This window comes from Procambarus clarkii, chromosome 42 (assembly GCF_040958095.1).
Source record: "Procambarus clarkii isolate CNS0578487 chromosome 42, FALCON_Pclarkii_2.0, whole genome shotgun sequence".
NCBI lineage: Eukaryota > Metazoa > Arthropoda > Malacostraca > Decapoda > Cambaridae > Procambarus > Procambarus clarkii.
Window position 1 is genome coordinate 18,367,559 of NC_091191.1, and position 21,430 is coordinate 18,388,988.

Below are 21,430 nucleotides of genomic sequence, written 5' to 3' on the forward strand. Positions count from 1 at the left end.
AAGCACATAAAGGGTGGCTGAAAACCAAGCAGTAAACGGCCTAGCAAGGGCAGAACCCAAGGAACTTGTGGAAAGTGGCCCCAACCCCCAAGGGCAGTACTTACAGGGCACCTAGGGAAGGAAACCCTAGGCACATGCAGCCCGAGTACTGGAGAACCACTCCCGACTCACGGACCACCTAGAAGACAGTCACCACACTCTAGGTACAGTGCTGAAACAACCACCGGAGCCGGAGCACACGACCGGTGCCTCTAGCATCAGCTGAAGAACAGATGGGTGGATAGCCGGCGTGAGAGGTCTGGGGCTCCCACTTCCCCCTCCCGGGGAGAGGAGAGCTGTGCAGACAGCGGCGTGGTGACATGTGACGTCAAACTAGTTTTCTTGTTTTCTGTTGGGGAGTTCTATCCGCTAGTTCGGCTTTAGGTAGCAATTTTAACCAGAATAGGGGTTTGTTTTGAGATGCTTACCTTTCTGGATGCTTGATCTGGTCGATGGCAAACATAGAATGCTTCCAACCACACGGGGTTTTCTATAGGCCATTGCTCCCCTTGCCTCTCTGAGGAGGCCAGGTTCTGGCCGTGGTCCCCAGTAGGCCCTAAGAACTCCATACACATGACTGATGCCAAAGTCTGACATTTGCATATCAGCCTGTTAAAGCTCCGGTTAGCCTTTGGGTCTCACCCAGAAAATGGCATTTCATTACATTCAACGCTGGATTTTTGCCAGACTTCCCTGCCCTATTGTGGCCAAAATATGCCACCTACGATTTTTTAAATATTTTTCCTGTGATCAGGGAACACAAATTAACAGGTTTATAAGAACAAGATTTTTTTTTTTGGTATGTGCCTGTGAGTGTCAAAGGCCAAATAGCCCTTAGCAGCTTGGAGGCTAAGGCCCAGAGCAGCGCAAGGGTTAATGTGTTTCTCTGGTGACAGTCTACTATCCAGAACTACTCTTAGATCTCTTTCTTTTGTCAAAGTTCTTTAATGCCTTTCCACATAATTTATAGCTTGTTTGTGGCCTCTTTTCTCTTAGTCCACATTTTATAACATGGCATTTATTTCCATTGAATTCCATTTGCCAAAGTATTGCTCAGTGCACTTATTTTGTCTAGGTCATTTTGAAGGACATAACAACCCTGTAAATCTCTTATCTTCCGTAGTAGCTTAGTATCTTCTCAATCATGTTCATATAATTTTGTATTCGTTTTGGTTAATCATCTATATAGATGATAAACCTTATTGGTGCAAGAAGTGAACCCTGTGTTATTCCGTTAGTGACACTGCTCCAGTCTGAAACATTGCTTCTCATCACTGCCCTCATCTTTTTGGCAGAAAATTTTCATTCATGCCAGCAGTCTGCCTGTCACCTCTCCATTATGTTCCAGTTTCCAAAACAACCTCTTGTGTGGGAATCTGTCAAAAGCATTTTTGTTTAGGTCCAGATTAACACAGTCAACCCATTCATTTCTTCCCTGTAGAATCTTTGTGGCTCCTATCATAAAAACTCAGTAGATTTGTTGCTCAGGATCTTATGTTAGTGACCAGCTGCACACATCACTGTAGGACACCTACAGCCGTATCCCTGATATGTTATTTGTAGTGGAAAATTTTATATTGGGTTTTATATCCTGAAAAATTAATGCATCTCAATATTTTATATAAGGTTAATAACAATAAAGTGTATGGTCCAAGGAGATGCATTCTTGACTGGACCACATCACTGTAATAGCAAGGTTTACCAGCATTTTGCTATCTATATGCCAACAACATTTTGTATTTATAAGTTCAGATTGTGGTTAATATTTTGTTTTCTTTTTAATTTCAGGAGACTCTCTGAGCACTGTTGAGGTGTATGATCCTATTGTTGGTAGATGGCAAATGGCAGAGAGCATGTCCATGCTTCGATCTCGAGTGGGGGTTGTGGTTATGAAGAAGAAACTTTATGCCATTGGTGGCTATAATGGACTAGACAGATTAGCTACAGTAGAAGTTTTTGATCCAATTAGTAAATGTTGGAGTAAAGTATGTCCTATGAACTGTAAACGAAGGTAAGAAAACTATTGAAATTTAAATGTTAATGCCTTACCCTGGGACTGTGCACCTGTTACATGTAACAACCCCTCATGGTAACAAGTTTTGAATCCTCATCATGGCTCCTGTTGATTTTTCATTGATATATCAAGCTACTGTGATTCCTCTGTGTATTGAAAGAGGGTATTATCAGAGATAGAATTACTGGACGACAGAGTCGGAGTGCATGGAGGAATTGTGTGAAATTCTGGTTTGGGTTGAGGGTGCAGCAGTACACCAGATTGCAATTCTTTTGACCATGTTGTGGTGTAGTCGTTTAGAGTGTGCATCTGGGAATACACAGCACTTAGGTTCAAATCCTCATCATGGCTCCAGTGGATTTTCTCATTGATATATCACAATTCTGTGATTTCTCTGTGTATATTGTATGTGATATTGTACGAAAATATTGTACTCAACTGGTTATGCTTGCAGGGGTTGAGTTTTGGCTCTTTGGTCCCAGAGGCCTGGTCGATGACCGGGCTGCGGGGACGCTAAGCCCCAAAATCGTCTCAAGGTAACCGCCTCTCAACCATCAATCAACTGGTAATTACCCAAGTGTAATTACCTAAGTGTAGTTACAGGATAAGAGCTACGCTCGTGGTGTCCCATCTTCCCAGCACTCTTTGTCATATAACGCTTTGAAACTACTAACGGTTTTGGCATCCATCACCTTCTCAACTAACTTGTTCCAACTGTCTACCACTCTGTTTGCAAAAGTGAATTTTCTTATATTTCTTCGGCAACTTTGTTTAGTTAGTTTAAATCTATGACCTCTTGTTTGTGAAGTTCCAGGTCTCAGGAAATCTTCCCTATCAATTTTATCATTTCCTGATACTATTTGAACATAGTGATCATATCACCCCCTTTTTCTTCTGTCTTCTAGTTTTGGCATATTTAATACCTCTAACCTCTCTTTGTAGCTCTTGTCCTTCAGTTCTGGGAGCCACTTAATGGCATGTCTCTGCACCTTTTCCAGTTTGTTGATGTGCTTCTTAAGATACGGGTACCATACAACCACTGCATATTCCAGCTTTGGTGTAACAAAAGTTGTGAACAATTTCTTTAGTGTTTTGTTATCTATGTATTTAACCCTTAAACTGCGCAACGCGCCTGCAGGCTCACGTCTGGTTTGCGCAACACGCCTGCAGGCTCACGTCTGGTTTGCGCAACGCGCCTCCAGGTATTTGTATTTTTCACGTTCTATTCAAAACTCCTGCGGCTACATGGGGTTCACATGAGCTTCCTCAGGGCTCTTGTAAACAGACGCCATCTTTAAAAAAAATTGTTGTCCACATTCCCAGGTGTGGGAGCCTCAGTACTGTGTGAGCAACCAAGGCTGGCGCTCGCTGCATGAGCGCACAGCACTGCTGTTCAGCGTGTGACTACAGCATCGCCTAATAATGTCAAAATATATATATAACTTGTATTATTTAGCCATGATAGTGTTATAGAATAGCCTGAGTGTGATAATGATTGGGTACAATGTTCAAATATCAGTGATTCAATGCTGTTCACGATGTTTACAGCGCTAGCCACAGCACCACAGCATTATTTCGTCCATCTAGGAATCTTCAAATGATTTCTTAGGTTTCTTTTCAAAATAAACATGTGGTCAATTATTCATTTACAGGAATTAGTGACCAGGATTGTGATAATGGCAGGATTGTGGTTATAATTAGCATTGTGCGTAGTATTGTGGAAGGAGGAATTTTGGTGAGGGAGGGAGGGAGAGAATTGAGGTAACCTCTGTGTGTGTGTGTGTGTGTGTGGCAGCCGCTCTTGTTTTGCTCACCATACTAGCTTAGTGGTTCGCTATGGGCAACACATATGTACATGTGTATATACAGTGTGTATATAGTGTAATAACAGCAACAAGAGAATGTTGAGAGGAGCTATTTTGGTGAGGGAGGTTACGTAGTAATCGTAGCGTCGTCTGCTGTCTGCTGTGTGATTTTTCATGCAGTGTATGGTGGCCAGTGTACTGTTTGGACACAATACCAGCTTACTTGCATAGTTCTGGTAAATAAAACATGTGGATAGGTATATATAACATATGTAATTAGGGTAATAAGAACAATAATTGAATGGTGGGAGGAGAAATGTTGGCGAGTAAGATGTTGGAGTGAGGGAGACTGGCTGAGTGTGGCTGCTCTCACTCGAGGTGTTCTGAGTGTGTTGATGGTGAATGTATATAATGTGTGACAGTGTATAGTGTGTAAATAGATTGTATATATACATAAATTACCATGATACATAGTAAATATGTGCAGCATATGTATACACAAGTGTCATGCACGTAACACAGTGTCCTCAGACAGTACGGATGTTTTACTGTGATAATATAGTGTACGTGTTCATTATACATTAGGATTAGTATGTAAAAACAAATAAAATGTATTTGGAACTGTGCGCAAAAAATGAACAAAAATATATTCGCGGCAACTCGCACGCCCCGCCCCGGGCGCCCTACTGGCCCCGGGAGCGTACGTCACAGGCGAATGGGGAATGATGACGTCACGCGCCAACTTTCGAACCCCATAGCAGCCAAAGTAAGTACATTTTTTTTTTTTTTTTTTTTTTTTTTTTTACATACCCATACTGAGGGAAGGGTTTTTGACACTTTAACCCTTCAATTGCGCATCGCATCATATGATGCTTTGATCGACTTGCAGTAAATTGCGCATCGCATCATGTGATGCTTTGGAGTACTACGCAAGATTTAAACGGCCCGCGGATACACGGGGTTCACCACACCTTCACCAGGGCTCTTGTAAACAGACGCCATTTAAAAAAAAAATCGTGGGCCAAACTCCAGGGTGTTAGGGGCCTCAGTATTGAGTCAGCTACCAAGCCTGACGCACGCAGCATGAGCTCATAGCACTGCTGTTCAGCTTGTGACCACAGCATCGCCTAAAAATGCCATAATATACTTGTTCATGCTATTATGTAGCGATGATATTATTACAGAAGGCCCCTGACTGTGATAAAACTGACCAGGGTTTTGATAATAGCAGGATTGTGGTGATATTTGGCGCTGTGCGCCATGGAGGGAGGAGTAATGCTGTGGGAGGGACGATGGTGGCGTTGTCTTTTGAGTGTGTGTGGCCACCTTTTATTGACTGCACTCACCATACCAGCTTAGTGGTTCGCTATGGTGAACACAAATGTAGATATTTATATATAACGTGTGTATAGTGTGAGATAACAGCGAGAGTAGGAGGTTGGGAGCCGCCATTTTGGTGAGGGATGAGCGTCGTCTGCAGGACTTACCATGTTGTTTACTGATGACCACGATGGTCTTTGGGCACCATACCAGTTTACTTGTACAAGTATGGTGAATAAAACAGGTAGATATTTATATATAATGTGTGTATATAGCGTAATAACACCACAAACAGTATTGTTGTAGGAGAAATATTTGTGCGTCTGGCCTTGAGGGCGGCCGCCACCAGCTGACTGTGTGAGTAGCTACGTCTCTCTGCCTTTACTCACCATACAAGCTTAGATGTACACTTATGGTGAACAAAACATGTAAATACTTATATATAATGTCTGCATATAAAAGCAATAACAGTATGGTGGGTGGAAAATGGTGGCAAGTCAGGTGAGGTGAGGTGAGGGAGGGAGTGGCAGCCAGTGGCAGCCAGTCACTGCCTGCCACTGCCTGCCACTGCCACTGCCACTCACCATACCAACTTAGTGGTTCGTCATGGTGAACAAAACATGCAGATACTTATATATAACCTGTGTATATAGTGTAATAACCGACAAAGTATTTGTTCACTGTTTGATGAACATAATTGAATCAACAATATGCACACCATATTTTTGAGTACAGCGATGATTCACTCATTTTATTATATAAATATATCACACTACACACTATTGAATAATATTGCAGCAAAAAAACTATGAAAAATCAATCAGAGACATTGAAATAATTAGGTAATTATCTCTTTGTGGAAACTCTGGCCTGACAGCTGGCGATCAACAGACCACCTGGGACGCATGCTCAGTCAGCGCCTGATTTTTGTCACGCTCCCCACCCTATAGTGGGCAATATATGCCACTTACGATTTTTTTATTATTTTTCCCGTGATCAGTGAACACAAATTAACAGGTTAGGAAGAAAAAATATTTTTTTTTTTTTTTTTGGTATGCGCCTGTGGGTGTCAAATGGTATATAGCTATGCGCCATTTAAGGGTTAAAAAAAAAAAAGCATTTTTTCCAGAGAATTTATTTCCTGCGCACTACGGGGGTGTCATATTTGGAGGCAACGCAGTTAAGGGGTTAAAAGCAATTCTGAAGTTAGAAAGTGTAGCATAGGCCCTCGCACAATGTTCTTACTGTGATCCTGAGGTGATAGTTTTCTATCTAGAACTACCCCTAGATATCTCTTTCTTTATCAGACTTCTTTAAAGATTTCTCACATACTGTAATTTATAGGTTGTGTGAGGTTTATGTTCTCCTATTCCACATTCCATAATACAGCATTTACTTACATTAAATTCCATTTGCCAAGTGGTGCTCCATATACTTACTCTGTCCAGGTCTTCTTGAAGGGCATGACAATCATCTAAGTTTCTTATCTTCCCTATTATCTTAGCATCATCATCAAACATGTTCATATAATTCTGTATTCCATCTGGTAGATCGTTTATGTGGACAATGAACATTACCAGTGCAAGAACTGAACCCTGAGGTTCTCCGCTTGTGACATTTCCCCAGTACGATACACTTGCTCTTATTACTGCCCTCATTTTTCTATCAGTCAGAAAATTTTTCATCCATGTTAGCAGCTTACCTGTCACCCCTCCAATGTGTTCCGGTTTCCAGAACAACCTCTTATGGGGAACTCTGTCGAAAGCCTTTTTTAGATCCAGATAGATGCAGTCAACCCACCCATCCCTTGCTTGTAAAATCTCTGTGTCTCGATCATGGAAACTGAGTAAGTTCGTTACACAGGATCTTCCAGATCGAAAAACCATTCTGATGATCGGGTATTATATCGTTTGTCTCCAGGTGTTCAACCCATTTAGTTTTAATTATTTTTCCAATATTTTGACTATTACAATTGTCAACGATATAGGTCTATAATTAAGGGGGTCTTCCCTGCTGCCACTTTTGTAGATTGGAACCATGTTAGCCTTTTTCCAAGCGTCTGCTACGACTCCTGTACACAGGGATGCCTGAAAAATCAGTTGAAGTGGAATGCTGAGCTCAGATGCACATTCTCTCAGAACCCATGGTGAAACTCCATCTAGGCCAACTGCTTTGTTCTTGCTTAGCTCCTTGAGCATATTTTCCACTTTGTCTCTAGACACTTCTATGTGATCTATGTTGTTCTCTGAAAGTCTTTTTGTGTCTGGTTCCCCTGAAGATTTCATTTTGTACAAACACACTTTGAAACTTTTTGTTTAATGTTTCACACATTTCCTTTTCATTTTCCGTGAATCTGTTTCCCATTTTCAACTTCTGAATATTATCCTATACCTGCAATTTGTTGATTATAAATTTGTAGAATAGGCCTGGTTCTGTTTTACATTTGTCCGCTATTTCTTTCTGCCTCTCTCCTTACTGCTGTGTAGTTGTTTCTCGCATTTTCGCATCTTTGTATCGCTGGTATGTTTGGGGAGTTGGCCTCTTCTTGTACTGATTCCATTTTTGTGTCTTTTGGTTTCTGGCCCTCTCACAATTTCTGTTAAACCAATCCTGTTTCCTAGTTCTTCATCTCTGCTTTGGTACAAATTTTGTTGTGCTTTTATCATATATTTCACAAAACTTGAAATTTTGTGGAACTTGTGAAAAACACCAAACTTCTCTTGACACTATCCCCCACCACTGACACCATCCCCCACCACTGACACCATCCACCCACCACTGACACCATCCCCCACCACTGACACCATCCCCCACCACTGACACCATCCCCCACCACTGACACCATCCCCCACCACTGACACCATCCACCCACCACTGACACCTTCCACCCACCACTGACACCATCCCCCACCACTGACACCATCCACCCACCACTGACACCATCCCCACCACTGACACCATCCACCCACCACTGACACCATCCACCCACCACTGACACCATCCCCACCACTGACACCATCCACCCACCACTGACACCATCCACCCACCACTGACACCATCCCCCACCACTGACACCATCCACCCACCACTGACACCATCCCCCACCACTGACACCATCCACCCACCACTGACACCATCCCCCACCACTGACACCATCCACCCACCACTGACACCATCCCCCACCACTGACACCATCCCCCACCACTGACACCATCCACCCACCACTGACACCATCCCCCACCACTGACACCATCCCCCACCACTGACACCATCCCCCACCACTGACACCATCCCCCACCACTGACACCATCCCCCACCACTGACACCATCCACCCACCACTGACACCATCCCCCACCACTGACACCATCCCCCACCACTGACACCATCCCCCACCACTGACACCATCCCCCACCACTGACACCATCCACCCACCACTGACACCATCCACCCACCACTGACACCATCCCCCACCACTGACACCATCCACCCACCACTGACACCATCCCCACCACTGACACCATCCACCCACCACTGACACCATCCACCCACCACTGACACCATCCCCACCACTGACACCATCCACCCACCACTGACACCATCCACCCACCACTGACACCATCCCCCACCACTGACACCATCCACCCACCACTGACACCATCCCCCACCACTGACACCATCCACCCACCACTGACACCATCCCCCACCACTGACACCATCCACCCACCACTGACACCATCCCCCACCACTGACACCATCCCCCACCACTGACACCATCCACCCACCACTGACACCATCCCCCACCACTGACACCATCCCCCACCACTGAGACCATCCCTCACCACTGACACCATCCCCCACCACTGACACCATCCTCCACCACTGACACCATCCACCCACCACTGACACCATCCCCCACCACTGACACCATCCCTCACCACTGACACCATCCCCCACCACTGACACCATCCACCACCACTGACACCATCCCCCACCACTGACACCATCCCCCACCACTGACACCATCCCCCACCACTGACACCATCCCCCACCACTGACACCATCCCCCACCACTGACACCATCCCCCACCACTGACACCATCCCCCACCACTGACACCATCCCCCACCACTGACACCATCCCCCACCACTGACACCATCCACCCACCACTGACACCATCCCCCACCACTGACACCATCCCCCACCACTGACACCATCCACCCACCACTGACACCATCCCCCACCACTGACACCATCCCTCACCACTGACACCATCCACCCACCACTGACACCATCCCCCACCACTGACACCATCCCCCACCACTGACACCATCCCTCACCACTGACACCATCCTCCACCACTGACACCATCCACCCACCACTGACACCATCCCCCACCACTGACACCATCCCCCACCACTGACACCATCCCCCACCACTGACACCATCCCCCACCACTGACACCATCCTCCTCCTCTGACACCATCCCTCACCACTGACACCATCCCTCACCACTGACACCATCCTCCTCCTCCACTGACACCATCCCTCACCACTGACACCATCCTCCTCCTCCACTGACACCATCCCCCACCACTGACACCATCCTCCTCCTCCACTGACACCATCCCCCACCACTGACACCATCCCCCACCACTGACACCATCCCTCACCACTGACACCATCCTTCACCACTGACACCATCCCCCACCACTGACACCATCCCCCACCACTGACACCATCCCCCACCACTGACACCATCCTCCTCCTCCACTGACACCATCCCTCACCACTGACACCATCCCCCACCACTGACACCATCCTCCTCCTCCACTGACACCATCCCTCACCACTGACACCATCCCCCACCACTGACACCATCCCTCACTACTGACACCATCCCCCACCACTGACACCATCCCCCACCACTGACACCATCCCTCACCACTGACACCATTCCCCCACCACTGACACCATCCCCCACCATTGACACCATCCCTCACCACTGACACCATCCCTCACCACTGACACCATCCTCCTCCTCCACTGACACCATCCCCCACCACTGACACCATTCCCCTCCACTGACACCATCCTCCACCTCCACTGACACCATTCCCCTCCACTGACACCATCCCCCACCACTGACACCATCCCCCACCACTGACACCATCCCCCACCACTGACACCATCCCCCACCACTGACACCATCCCTCACCACTGACACCATCCCCCACCACTGACACCATCCCCACCACTGACACCATCCCCCACCACTGACACCATCCCCACCACTGACACCATCCCCCACCACTGACACCATCCCCCACCACTGACACCATCCCCCACCACTGACACCATCCCCCACCACTGACACCATCCCCCACCACCGACACCATCCCCCACCACTGACACCATCCAACTACCACTGACACCATCTTCCCACCACTGACACCATTCCCCCACCACTGACACCATCTTCCCACCACTGACACCATCCCCCACCACTGACATCATCCTTCACCACTGACACCATCCCCCACCACTGACACCATCCAACTACCATTGACACCATCTTCCCACCACTGACACCATTCCCCCACCACTGACACCATCTTCCCACCACTGACACCATCGTCCCACTGCTGACACCATCCCCCACCACTGACACCATCCTTCACCACTGACACCATCCCCCACCACTGACACCATCCCCCACCACTGACACCACCCCCCACCCCTGACACCATCCCCCACCACTGACACCATCCCCCACCACTGACACCATCCTCCTCCTCCACTGACACCATCCCCCACCACTGACACCATCCCTCACCACTGACACCATCCCCCACCACTGACACCATCCCCCACCACTGACACCATCCCCCACCACTGACACCATCCCTCACCACTGACACCATCCCCCACCACTGACACCATCCCCCACCACTGACACCATCCTCCTCCTCCACTGACACCATCCCTCACCACTGACACCATCCCCCTCCACTGACACCGCCTTTCCATTGACACCATTCCTCTCCACTGACACCATTCCCCTCCACTGACACCATCCCCCACCACTGACACCATCCCCCACCACTGACACCACCCCCCACCACTGACACCATTCCCCTCCACTGACACCATCCCCCACCACTGACACCATCCCCCACCACTGACACCATCCCCCACCACTGACACCATCCCCCACCACTGACACCATCCTCCTCCTCTGACACCATCCCTCACCACTGACACCATCCCTCACCACTGACACCATCCTCCTCCTCCACTGACACCATCCCTCACCACTGACACCATCCTCCTCCTCCACTGACACCATCCCCCACCACTGACACCATCCTCCTCCTCCACTGACACCATCCCCCACCACTGACACCATCCCCCACCACTGACACCATCCCTCACCACTGACACCATCCTTCACCACTGACACCATCCCCCACCACTGACACCATCCCCCACCACTGACACCATCCCCCACCACTGACACCATCCTCCTCCTCCACTGACACCATCCCTCACCACTGACACCATCCCCCACCACTGACACCATCCTCCTCCTCCACTGACACCATCCCTCACCACTGACACCATCCCCCACCACTGACACCATCCCTCACTACTGACACCATCCCCCACCACTGACACCATCCCCCACCACTGACACCATCCCTCACCACTGACACCATTCCCCCACCACTGACACCATCCCCCACCATTGACACCATCCCTCACCACTGACACCATCCCTCACCACTGACACCATCCTCCTCCTCCACTGACACCATCCCCTACCACTGACACCATTCCCCTCCACTGACACCATCCTCCTCCTCCACTGACACCATCCCCCACCACTGACACCATCCCCCACCACTGACACCATCCCTCACCACTGACACCATCCTCCTCCTCCACTGACACCATCCCCCACCACTGACACCATTCCCCTCCACTGACACCATCCTCCACCTCCACTGACACCATTCCCCTCCACTGACACCATCCCCCACCACTGACACCATCCCCCACCACTGACACCATCCCCCACCACTGACACCATCCCCCACCACTGACACCATCCTCCTCCACTGACACCATCCCTCACCACTGACACCATCCCTCACCACTGACACCATCCTCCTCCACTGACACCATCCCCCACCACTGACACCATCCTCCTCCTCCATTGACACCATCCCCCACCACTGACACCATCCCCCACCACTGACACCATTCCCCTCCACTGACACCATCCCCCACCACTGACACCATCCCCCACCACTGACACCATCCCCCACCACTGACACCATCCCCCACCACTGACACCATCCCCCACCACTGACACCATCCTCCTCCTCTGACACCATCCCTCACCACTGACACCATCCCTCACCACTGACACCATCCTCCTCCTCCACTGACACCATCCCTCACCACTGACACCATCCTCCTCCTCCACTGACACCATCCCCCACCACTGACACCATCCTCCTCCTCCACTGACACCATCCCCCACCACTGACACCATCCCCCACCACTGACACCATCCCTCACCACTGACACCATCCTTCACCACTGACACCATCCCCCACCACTGACACCATCCCCCACCACTGACACCATCCCCCACCACTGACACCATCCTCCTCCTCCACTGACACCATCCCTCACCACTGACACCATCCCCCACCACTGACACCATCCTCCTCCTCCACTGACACCATCCCTCACCACTGACACCATCCCCCACCACTGACACCATCCCTCACTACTGACACCATCCCCCACCACTGACACCATCCCCCACCACTGACACCATCCCTCACCACTGACACCATTCCCCCACCACTGACACCATCCCCCACCATTGACACCATCCCTCACCACTGACACCATCCCTCACCACTGACACCATCCTCCTCCTCCACTGACACCATCCCCCACCACTGACACCATTCCCCTCCACTGACACCATCCTCCACCTCCACTGACACCATTCCCCTCCACTGACACCATCCCCCACCACTGACACCATCCCCCACCACTGACACCATCCCCCACCACTGACACCATCCACCACCACTGACACCATCCCCCACCACTGACACCATCCCCCACCACTGACACCATCCCCCACCACTGACACCATCCCCCACCACTGACACCATCCCCACCACTGACACCATCCCCCACCACTGACACCATCCCCCACCACTGACACCATCCCCCACCACTGACACCATCCCCCACCACTGACACCATCCCCCACCACCGACACCATCCCCCACCACTGACACCATCCAACTACCACTGACACCATCTTCCCACCACTGACACCATTCCCCCACCACTGACACCATCTTCCCACCACTGACACCATCCCCCACCACTGACATCATCCTTCACCACTGACACCATCCCCCACCACTGACACCATCCAACTACCATTGACACCATCTTCCCACCACTGACACCATTCCCCCACCACTGACACCATCTTCCCACCACTGACACCATCGTCCCACTGCTGACACCATCCCCCACCACTGACACCATCCTTCACCACTGACACCATCCCCCACCACTGACACCATCCCCCACCACTGACACCACCCCCCACCCCTGACACCATCCCCCACCACTGACACCATCCCCCACCACTGACACCATCCTCCTCCTCCACTGACACCATCCCCCACCACTGACACCATCCCTCACCACTGACACCATCCCCCACCACTGACACCATCCCCCACCACTGACACCATCCCCCACCACTGACACCATCCCTCACCACTGACACCATCCCCACCACTGACACCATCCCCCACCACTGACACCATCCTCCTCCTCCACTGACACCATCCCTCACCACTGACACCATCCCCCTCCACTGACACCGCCTTTCCATTGACACCATTCCTCTCCACTGACACCATTCCCCTCCACTGACACCATCCCCCACCACTGACACCATCCCCCACCACTGACACCACCCCCCACCACTGACACCATTCCCCTCCACTGACACCATCCCCCACCACTGACACCATCCCCCACCACTGACACCATCCCCCACCACTGACACCATCCCCCACCACTGACACCATCCTCCTCCTCTGACACCATCCCTCACCACTGACACCATCCCTCACCACTGACACCATCCTCCTCCTCCACTGACACCATCCCTCACCACTGACACCATCCTCCTCCTCCACTGACACCATCCCCCACCACTGACACCATCCTCCTCCTCCACTGACACCATCCCCCACCACTGACACCATCCCCCACCACTGACACCATCCCTCACCACTGACACCATCCTTCACCACTGACACCATCCCCCACCACTGACACCATCCCCCACCACTGACACCATCCCCCACCACTGACACCATCCTCCTCCTCCACTGACACCATCCCTCACCACTGACACCATCCCCCACCACTGACACCATCCTCCTCCTCCACTGACACCATCCCTCACCACTGACACCATCCCCCACCACTGACACCATCCCTCACTACTGACACCATCCCCCACCACTGACACCATCCCCCACCACTGACACCATCCCTCACCACTGACACCATTCCCCCACCACTGACACCATCCCCCACCATTGACACCATCCCTCACCACTGACACCATCCCTCACCACTGACACCATCCTCCTCCTCCACTGACACCATCCCCTACCACTGACACCATTCCCCTCCACTGACACCATCCTCCTCCTCCACTGACACCATCCCCCACCACTGACACCATCCCCCACCACTGACACCATCCCTCACCACTGACACCATCCTCCTCCTCCACTGACACCATCCCCCACCACTGACACCATTCCCCTCCACTGACACCATCCTCCACCTCCACTGACACCATTCCCCTCCACTGACACCATCCCCCACCACTGACACCATCCCCCACCACTGACACCATCCCCCACCACTGACACCATCCCCCACCACTGACACCATCCTCCTCCACTGACACCATCCCTCACCACTGACACCATCCCTCACCACTGACACCATCCTCCTCCACTGACACCATCCCCCACCACTGACACCATCCTCCTCCTCCACTGACACCATCCCCCACCACTGACACCATCCCCCACCACTGACACCATTCCCCTCCACTGACACCATCCCCCACCACTGACACCATCCCCCACCACTGACACCATCCCCCACCACTGACACCACCCCCCACCACTGACACCATTCCCCCACCACTGACACCATCCCCCACCACTGACACCATCCCTCACCACTGACACCATCCCTCACCACTGACACCATCCTCCTCCTCCACTGACACCATCCCCTACCACTGACACCATTCCCCTCCACTGACACCATCCTCCTCCTCCACTGACACCATCCCCCACCACTGACACCATCCCCCACCACTGACACCATCCCTCACCACTGACACCATCCTCCTCCTCCACTGACACCATCCCTCACCACTGACACCATCCTCCTCCACTGACACCATCCCCCACCACTGACACCATCCCTCACCACTGACACCATCCCCCACCACTGACACCATCCCTCACTACTGACACCATCCCCCACCACTGACACCATCCCCCACCACTGACACCATCCCTCACCACTGACACCATTCCCCCACCACTGACACCATCCCCCACCATTGACACCATCCCTCACCACTGACACCATCCCTCACCACTGACACCATCCTCCTCCTCCACTGACACCATCCCCCACCACTGACACCATTCCCCTCCACTGACACCATCCTCCTCCTCCACTGACACCATCCCCCACCACTGACACCATCCCCCACCACTGACACCATCCCTCACCACTGACACCATCCCTCACCACTGACACCATCCTCCTCCTCCACTGACACCATCCCTCACCACTGACACCATCCTCCTCCACTGACACCATCCCCCACCACTGACACCATCCCTCACCACTGACACCATCCCCCACCACTGACACCATCCCTCACCACTGACACCATCCCCCACCACTGACACCATCCCCCACCACTGACACCATCCCTCACCACTGACACCATTCCCCCACCACTGACACCATCCCCCACCACTGACACCATCCCTCACCACTGACACCATCCCCCCCACTGACACCATCCCCCACCACTGACACCATCCCCCACCACTGACACCATCCCCCACCACTGACACCATCCCCCACCACTGACACCACCCCCACCACTGACACCATCCTCCTCCACTGACACCATCCCCCACCACTGACACCATCCCTCACCACTGACACCATCCCCCACCACTGACACCATCCCCCACCACTGACACCATCCCCCACCACGGACACCATCCCCCACCACTGACACCACCCCCCACCACTGACACCATCCTCCTCCTCCACTGACACCATCCCTCACCACTGACACCATTCCCCTCCACTGACACCATCCCCCACCACTGACACCATCCCTCACCACTGACACCGCCCCTCCACTGACACCATTCCTCTCCACTGACACCATCCCCCACCACTGACACCACCCCCCACCACTGACACCATTCCCCTCCACTGACACCATCCCCCACCACTGACACCATCCCCCACCACTGACACCATCCTCCTCCTCCACTGACACCATCCCTCACCACTGACACCATCCCTCACCACTGACACCATCCCCCACCACTGACACCATCCCTCACCACTGACACCATCCCTCACCACTGACACCATCCTCCTCCTCCACTGACACCATCCCCCACCACTGACACCATCCCCCACCACTGACACCATCCTCCTCCTCCACTGACACCATCCCTCACCACTGACACCATCCCCCACCACTGACACCATCCCCCACCACTGACACCATCCCCCACCACTGACACCATCCCCCACCACTGACACCATCCTCCTCCTCCACTGACACCATCCCTTACCACTGACACCATCCCCCACCACTGACACCATCCTGCTCCTCCACTGACACCATCCCCCACCACTGACACCATCCCCCACCACTGACACCATCCTCCTCCTCCACTGACACCATCCCTCACCACTGACACCATCCTCCTCCTCCACTGACACCGCCCCTCCACTGACACCATTCCCCTCCACTGACACCATTCCTCTCCACTGACACCATTCCCCTCCACTGACACCATCCCCCTCCACTGACACCATCCTCCCCCACCACTGACACCATCCCTCACCACTGACACCATCCCCCACCACTGACACCATCCCCCACCACGGACACCATCCCCCACCACTGACACCACCCCCCACCACTGACACCATCCTCCTCCTCCACTGACACCATCCCTCACCACTGACACCATTCCCCTCCACTGACACCATCCCCCACCACTGACACCATCCCTCACCACTGACACCATCCCCACCACTGACACCACCCCCCACCACTGACACCATTCCCCTCCACTGACACCATCCCCCACCACTGACACCATCCCCCACCACTGACACCATCCTCCTCCTCCACTGACACCATCCCTCACCACTGACACCATCCCTCACCACTGACACCATCCCCCACCACTGACACCATCCCTCACCACTGACACCATCCCTCACCACTGACACCATCCTCCTCCTCCACTGACACCATCCCCCACCACTGACACCATCCCCCACCACTGACACCATCCTCCTCCTCCACTGACACCATCCCTCACCACTGACACCATCCCCCACCACTGACACCATCCCCCACCACTGACACCATCCCCCACCACTGACACCATCCTCCTCCTCCACTGACACCATCCCTCACCACTGACACCATCCCCCACCACTGACACCATCCTGCTCCTCCACTGACACCATCCCCCACCACTGACACCATCCCCCACCACTGACACCATCCTCCTCCTCCACTGACACCATCCCTCACCACTGACACCATCCTCCTCCACTGACACCGCCCCTCCACTGACACCATTCCCCTCCACTGACACCATTCCTCTCCACTGACACCATTCCCCTCCACTGACACCATCCCCCACCACTGACACCATCCTCCTCCTCCACTGACACCATCCCTCACCACTGACACCACCCCCCACCACTGACACCATCCCCCACTGACACCATTCCCCTCCACTGACACCATCCCCCACCACTGACACCATCCCCCACCACTGACACCATCCCCCACCACTGACACCACCCCCCACCACTGACACCATCCCCCACTGACACCATTCCCCTCCACTGACACCATCCCCCACCACTGACACCATCCCCCACCACTGACACCATCCTCCTCCACCACTGACACCATCCCTCACCACTGACACCATTCCCCTCCACTGACACCGCCCCTCCACTGACACCATTCCCCTCCACTGACACCATTCCTCTCCACTGACACCATTCCCCTCCACTGACACCATTCCTCTCCACTGACACCATCCCCCACCACTGACACCATTCCTCTCCACTGACACCATCCCCCACCACTGACACCATCCCCCACCACTGACACCACCCCCACCACTGACACCATCCCCCACTGACACCATTCCCCTCCACTGACACCATCCCCCACCACTGACACCATCCCCCACCACTGACACCATCCTCCTCCACCACTGACACCATCCCTCACCACTGACACCATTCCCCTCCACTGACACCGCCCCTCCACTGACACCATTCCCCTCCACTGACACCATTCCCCTCCACTGACACCATTCCTCTCCACTGACACCATTCCCCTCCACTGACACCATTCCCCTCCACTGACACCATTCCTCTCCACTGACACCATTCCCCTCCACTGACACCATTCCCCACCACTGACACCATCCCCCACCACTGACACCATCCTCCTCCACTGACACCGCCCCTCCACTGACACCATTCCCCTCCACTGACACCATTCCTCTCCACTGACACCATTCCTCTCTACTGACACCATCCCTCACCACTGACACCATTCCCCTCCACTGACACCGCCCCTCCACTGACACCATTCCTCTCCACTGACACCATTCCCCTCCACTGACACCATTCCTCTCCACTGACACCATTCCCCTCCACTGACACCATCCCCCACCACTGACACCACCCCCCACCACTGACACCACCCCCCACCTGGGAGGGAGGGAGAGAGGGAGGGATAATAAGAGAGGGACGATAATAAGAGATATAAAAAACTTATTTTAGAACTGATTTATTAATTTTATTATTTCGAGGCCATAGTCACTGAACTGTGGTGACGAAATTGAACGAAACACAAATGGTGCTGTGTGTACAAGGATTAGACCCGTCCACTCACGCTGGAGTTGTCCAATAACATACAGTAATTTCTCAAATAGCAGATGTCTATCATATTACAGTATATTTTTGGTTTTATTTAGTTGAGTTTAACCCTTAACATGCTAGGGGTATAATATCCTTTGTTCCCCACAGGCGCATGTAATTTTGAAAAAAAAAAAAATTCTATTTTCTTCCTAACCTGTTAATTTGTGTTCACTAATCATGGGAAAAATAATAAAAAAATCGCAAGTGTCATATATTGCCCGCTATAGGGCGGGGAAGTCTGGCAAAAAACAGACGCTGACTGAGCATGCGTCCCAGGTGGTCTGTTGATCGCCAGCTGTCAGGCTGGAGTTGCCACAAAGATATAATTACCTAATTATTTCAATGTTTCTGATTGATTTTTCATAGTTTTTTTGCTGTAATATTATTCAATAGTGTGTAGTTTGATATATTTATATAATAAAATAAGTGAATCATCGCTGTACTCAAAAATATGGTGTGCATATTGTTGATTCAATTATGTTCATCAATCAGTGAACAAATACTTTGTCGTTTATTACACTATATACACAGTTTATATATAAGTATCTGCATGTTTTGTTCACCATAACGAACCACTGAGTTGCTATTATGAGTCAAAAAGTAACGAGGAGTGACCGCCGTGTACCAGCCAGCCACTCACGCCCTCCCTCAACACCTCACTCACCCACATTCTCCTCCCACAATACTGTTTTTGCTTTTATTCACTATATACAGACGCTATATATAAGTATCTACATTCGTGTTCACCATAACAAACCACTAAGTTGGTATGCTGAGTGGCAGTGGCAGGCACTGGCAGCCCGCCTCTGGCTGCCACTCCCTCCCTCACCTCACCTCACCTGACTTGCCACCATTCTCCACCCACCATACTGTTTTTGCTTTTATATACAGATGTTATATGTAAGTATTTACATGTTTTGTTCACCATAACTGTACATCTAAGCTTGTATGGTGAGTAAAGGCACAAAGACGTAGGACCTCACACAGTCAGCTGGCTGCCGCCCTCAAGGCCAGATGCACTAATATTTCTCCTCCAACATTACTGTTTGTGGTGTTATTTCGCTATATACACACATTATATATAAATATCTACCTGTTTTATGCACCATACTTGCATACTTGTACAAGTAAACTGGTAAGGTGCCCAAAGACCATCGTGTTCACCAGTAAACAACATGATAAATCGTGTAGACGACGCCACCCCCTCACCAAAATGGCGGCTCCCAACCTACTCCTCTTGCTGTTTATACCCTCTATACACACGTTATATACAGTACAACCTCGATTCAACGTACTATATGGGACCGACTTCAGTTCGTTGGAGCTTTGGATTCATTGCAAGAGGTGACCTTCAGGAGGCGTTTGCATCAGTGTCTTTATTTTTCTTGTAGACAATAAAAATGCATTATCATATTATATACTGTACCTATATATTATTACTCTATTAACAAATACTGTGTTACATTTGTTATTTACCTTATTGTTGGAGTTAAGTCCATCTTGAAGTTTCATGGAGTTGTGAATGCTGTACAGTAAATGACCTGGCAGGACAAGGTGACAAACAACAACGTCTTGGGGAGAGCAAGAATCACCAGCATGTACACAATGCTGAAACAGAGACGAATGCGCTGGCTCGGGCATGTTGTGCGAATGGGAATGTTGTGCGACGGCAGGATCCCCAAGAACCTCCTGTACGGAGAGCTGATGCAGGGAAAGCGTCCAACAGGCAAGCCCCAGCTACGGTACAAAGACGTATGCAAGAGGGACCTGAAAGCCATGGACGTCGATCTAGCTATATGGGAGACACAGGCTGCAGACCGTTCAGCCTGGAGGAAGTCTGTTCAAAGAGGTCTCTCCAAGTTCGAGGAGTCA

The 21,430-nt window shown here is 51.5% G+C and overlaps 1 protein-coding gene across 1 annotated transcript in view; it reads left to right on the forward strand.

Moving 5' to 3' along the window:
* Positions 1-21,430, forward strand: part of KLHL18 (Kelch like family member 18) — a 347,445-nt gene that overhangs the window by 227,999 nt on the left and 98,016 nt on the right. Inside the window, exon 7 of the mRNA XM_069339925.1 lies at positions 1,828-2,050. Within this exon, the coding sequence (XP_069196026.1) occupies positions 1,828-2,050 (223 nt within the window). The remainder of the gene's footprint in view (positions 1-1,827; positions 2,051-21,430) is intronic.